We start from the raw sequence: 5,108 nt of genomic DNA, 5'->3' as shown, positions 1-5,108 counted from the left end.
GAGGGGACCAGAGAAAGAAAAGGGGAAAGGGGGAGAGAAGAGATAGGAAGAAGGAAGGGAAAAACTTTTTACAGAAATTTGAGAAGAACTAGATAGAGAAGGGGAGGGCATTTGAAAGAAGAGAAGGACAAGAGGGGACAGTAGGAACCAGGAGAGAGAAGCCTGCACCAAATCCCTGTGTGTTTTAAGGAAGATATTTACACAATAGATAATTTTAAATCTTTTCTAATTAATGGCTGCAGCTTCAATCTTCCTGAAATTGTATCTGGACCTTTATACCCAGCTCCTATGCCAGAGGGTCTCCAAGGCCCAAAATGGTTACTTTTGAGTTTATATGTAGTAGGTATACCAGTTTGTAAAGTCTAGGATAATTATATGCTTTTATGATTTAAAATATATTTCTTTGAAGAAAGTATAACTTACAAACTATAAACTTAATGCCAAATTTGTAGATTTAATTATAAAACATGAATAATCCATCAAAGGTTTGACTATGATCTGATGTAAGGACTTAAACCTCAATTTCCAAAATATATAAGATCCTTACTTTTTATGAAAAGCACCTATGAAACCATTCTAACATGAGCTGATTATGCTATACAAAAATTTTAAATAGGTTAAAATGATAAAATTTAGTTATTTCATGTTAAAGATCCAGCCAACCAATACATTAGAAAGCTAATCAACATTCAATCGTTATTTCTTATTATTTGTTTTAGTATTTTGAGACATGGTCTTATACTGTAGCTCACATTAGCAGTGAACTCAGTATGTAGCTCAAATTGTCCTTAAACCAGAATTGACCCTCCTGCCTCAGCTTCCTAAGTGCTGAGATTGAGGAGTGTGGCACCACATCTGGCTGCATTTACTCTTTTCCAGAACCCACAGGATACCATCATGCCATAACGAAAAATTTACAGTTAACTTATAATTGGCAATAATCACCCCCCAGTACAAGTGTCATTCTCTTCTGAGAAGGGTCATTCAGTGGGCCATTTCAAGTAAAGTGGGGGCTAAATGCTATTTGAGATCTGTGGGATCCTGCTGCTACAGCAAATCATCTCCCTAGAGTAACCTCCTAACTAGGTTTTAAAGATCAAGAGCTTCTGCACCCTACTCCTTGTCACTATGCATGAAAATCAAAAAGTAGGGTCACTGTTAAGCGATATACTGCTCATTTTCGAGCAGCAGGTTATCTGATTTCTACTAACTTTGGTAATCATAGCAAGCAGGGTGTTGGCTGAAGTTCTTGAACTATTTGTGAGATTTACCATCTTCTGAGAGCTACTCACTGAAAATGGAATGTATTCACTCATGCCTATTATTTGGCAAAAACAAAAACCAAACAAAAAAACCCTCAAGCAAACACAAAGAACATATCTAGGCAGTTTCTCTTAGTGTATCTGTTAACAGCTTACTGGAATTTAAATGCTAGTTTATAGCCTGAACAAAGATGGAGCAGCTCTGATGTTTTGCTAGTGGATTCATTCAATAACTATTTATTGCATATTTGTTAAGAACTAGGACAGTGCTAGAGAACAGTCTATGCCAACAAGAAGCCTCGTTCTTAACCTTAGAAAATGTAGGGAATCCAACTTTTAAAACAAAAGTTTCTCACTCCAGTAAGGAATAAAACAATGAGGCTGCCCCATTTGAGCCCTGTAAATGGTTTAGAATTGTAGTATCCTTGTTAATGATGAACACTCAAATGCAATGCCTAAATACAAAAAAAACATGTTTGTGAAGTACTATGCTGGCATCCAGGTTTGATTTCTACACAGAACAGAAACAAAAAAAGCAAACATGTTTCTTTTTGTTTGCCTGCTGTTAGATGGGGAGTCTCACTTGGGAACCTCCTCTGGCCTTGAACGTTCTCTATGAACAATAGGCTGGCCTCTTGTAAATGTTGGCCTCACAAGCATGAACCATTATGCCCACTACACATTTCTCATAAAATGGAGCTTGATTTTTTTAAGAAAACATTGATCAAAACCTTGGGACTTTTTTTTTTCTGTTAATTATAAAACCACAAACAAGAGAACTAGGTAGTATTTTGTATCTCTATTTCAGATTGAACACTAGAGAACCTTTGTCCTCACCACCTCCAAAGGGCAATTAAACATTAGGTGGTCAAAAGCTCACATGAACTAAAACTACAACACTTCTTGGCTACCAATTGCCTATTCTATGTCAATAATGAATTAAACACTCGATGGTGCTTACCTTGTAATCTCTTGACACATTTTCTGATGTCACTGAACCTGAAATCTGACTAGAAATTGTAGCAGCTATAAGCTGTTTACACCATTCAACATGTGACCCTGTAGGACTAAAAGAAACAGTGTGGTTAAAACCCTTTAAACACAGACTCCTAATGAGAAAAATGTGTCCTGGGTATGAATATATAGATATAATATAGATGTCATTTTTGAAAACATTCTCTCATGTACAGCCCTGGCTGGCCTCAAATCACTATGTAGCTGAGGATAGCCTTGAACTCCCCATCTTCCAGCCTCTACCTCCAAAGTGCTGAAATTATAAATATGAACCACAATGTTTTAAACTATTTGGTTGCCTTTCTACTTAACATAAGGATAATAAACAAAACAGGAAACAAGATCAAGTTCTAGGTTAGTTTTAGATAAGTCAATCAACCTTTTATTAAAACTTTGATTATAGATGTTAGGGCTGGAGAGATGGCTCAGTGGTTAAGAGCAATAGCACCTCTTTAAAAGACCTAGGTTCATATTCCCATTGTCCATGTGACCATTCACAATTTTCTGTAACAGAAGTCCCAAAGGATCCAATGCCCTTTTCTGGCCTCTGTGGGCACCAGGCATGTATTGATACATAGACACACATGCATCCATACACATAAAATTATTAATTTTTAAATGATTACAGGTATTTAATCTTAAGTTAAAGTTAAGCATGTTACTCTCTAACATATCATAGAATTCTATTATATCAAAATTATATGGAAGATATAGTGTGTGTATATATATATGTGTGTGTATATATATATATATGTATATATATATATATATATATATATATATATATATATATATATATATAATTAACAGAGTATACTTAGGAAATTAATTCCAAAGTGAAATATTTACCTTAAAACATGATTTTTCAAACAACATTCAACCAAATTCACATTGGCAGTTTAAAATCTAGAAAACAGTATACTTTTACTAGAGTAAAGCTAATGTGTTAATATAGAACAGACTACAAAAGGTATTTTGTATAAAGTAATGATGCTGCATTACATTTCTGTAAATGCTTTAACAACTGAAAAAAAGCTTCTTCCAGCTATTATGTCAAAGCTTCATAACCAATTGTGACAAAACAGCAGAATGGACACCAGCCAACTTGACTCAATAAGGAAATAGAGGTGCTGAGGGCACAATATACTCAGGAACACGGACACCACTCCAGGGAGCAGCACAGCTGACAATGACTGACCTACTGAGCTAAAGGAAGTACCATAGATGCTGGGACACTACCTCAATATAAAAACACAACAGTTTGCAAAGGAGATAGAACCCTCTGCTAGTCTAAAAGGCAGCATGACCTAGTCCCCCAGTGACCCATTTTATAGCAAGGAAAACTGAACCTCCATGGTCATATGACTGTAAGTGTTTGGCCTCTGCTCACCTGACCTAATAGACTACAAAGGCAAACTAGGTGGCCAGAGATTTAAAACTTGCCCTCTGGAGTCAGGATCCTTTCCAGATCTGTCAAAACAGGAAAAAAGATCAAGCAAGAGGACAAAACACTTTTTAGCACAAAGTTAGCTTTTGTCTGGAAACAAAACAAAACCATCACAAATTACATTCACGCTCATGTGTTTTAATGATAGAACATCTATCTATTGTGTAGTCTCTGATCAAGGTAGTCCAGTCTTTATGGTTGAAAACATATGTAAACTATTTGCTGCTTGGTTTAAAGTCCTATGATACACTAGGATTCCATAATATTAGTAGAAGTTAGAACTCTACCACAATTTCTAAGGGGCAGGAGGAAAGGAGAAACACATTCCGTGTGTATTGAAACAGGGTCTCTCTATGTACATATGTAGTCTTGGCTGTTCCAGAGCTTGCTTGTAGGCCAGGCTGGCCTCAAACTCACAGAGACCTTCCTGTGCTGGGATTGAATGCTAATGTCCCCAGTTTTACTTCTCCTTTCCTTTTTTCAGACAGTCTTATTCTGTAGTACAGGCTGGCCTGGAACTCACTATATTTACCACTATATTGTCCTTGTATATGCACCGATTCTCCTGATTTTGCCTGATTTTGAGTGTAGTGTTTATTGGTAGAAACCACCACACCAAGCTTCCTTTTTTGCCCTTTTACAACAAGCACCCATTTCTGACTACAAATACATAAACTCAAGCAAAGGAAATTAACTGCTGACTAGATCGTGCCGTGCCTTCTTCCAATAAGGACACTTCTCTTTACTTTGCAGGCTTGCAATCCACTGCTTCCTAGGGTTGACCTACCTCTTCCTGCCCTCACTTGTAGATGAGTTGTCCAGGGAGTCCCAGGATTCCTTTTGGATCCTTGTATGTATCTACCACAGGCTTTCTAGAAGTCTATTTCTACCACTTTAAAGAACACACAGGATAAATCAAATGAGATTTAGAAAAAAAAAAAACCCACAAACCCAAGAGATAGAGAGCTCTAGCAACAGTTTCAAAAGTAGTCCTTAGCTCCAATTGTGCCCACTCCTATCTCTTCCTCTCTGGAGCAGTTTTTGAATCAAAATATCTCCTTTGTGCCTTCAAGTTGATTGTGCTGTTTTGATAAAGGGCTGAGTTATTGTTGTTGATGTATTTTTCACCTGCAACAGGAAATGGCCTGGTTCAGAACAGTTACTCAGAGTGGTATAATGGGCTGGCCAACAGAAGGTCTAGGCTCAAGTCCTGTTTCTGTCACCAACTACATCTGTAACCTTTAGGAAGCCACATCCTCTCAAAGGACCACAGCTGCTTCTCTGAGAGAAGTGAAATACTCTGAAGACTAGGAGGGCTTCAAGGTTCATAGAACACATTTAAGACAAGCTCACAGGGAGCACCTTCCCTTTGCGGGGGGGGGGGG

At 37.4% G+C, this 5,108-nt stretch overlaps 1 protein-coding gene across 6 annotated transcripts in view; it reads right to left on the bottom strand.

Annotated features, from left to right (window-relative positions):
- The window catches only part of Mtmr1 (myotubularin related protein 1), a 57,915-nt gene that overhangs the window by 50,485 nt on the left and 2,322 nt on the right, over positions 1-5,108 (bottom strand). For 5 of the 6 annotated variants that reach the window (XM_031363545.1, XM_031363516.1, XM_031363522.1 and 2 more), the window contains exon 2: positions 2,224-2,329. The exons of the other annotated variant lie outside the window; for it this stretch is intronic. In XM_031363545.1, coding sequence (XP_031219405.1) covers positions 2,224-2,329 — 106 coding nt within the window. The remainder of the gene's footprint in view (positions 1-2,223; positions 2,330-5,108) is intronic. 6 annotated transcript variants of the gene reach the window in all.

Source organism: Mastomys coucha, chromosome X (assembly GCF_008632895.1).
Source record: "Mastomys coucha isolate ucsf_1 chromosome X, UCSF_Mcou_1, whole genome shotgun sequence".
NCBI lineage: Eukaryota > Metazoa > Chordata > Mammalia > Rodentia > Muridae > Mastomys > Mastomys coucha.
Note: the sequence above shows the minus strand (reverse complement) of the source record. Positions and strands in the feature narration are given on the sequence as shown.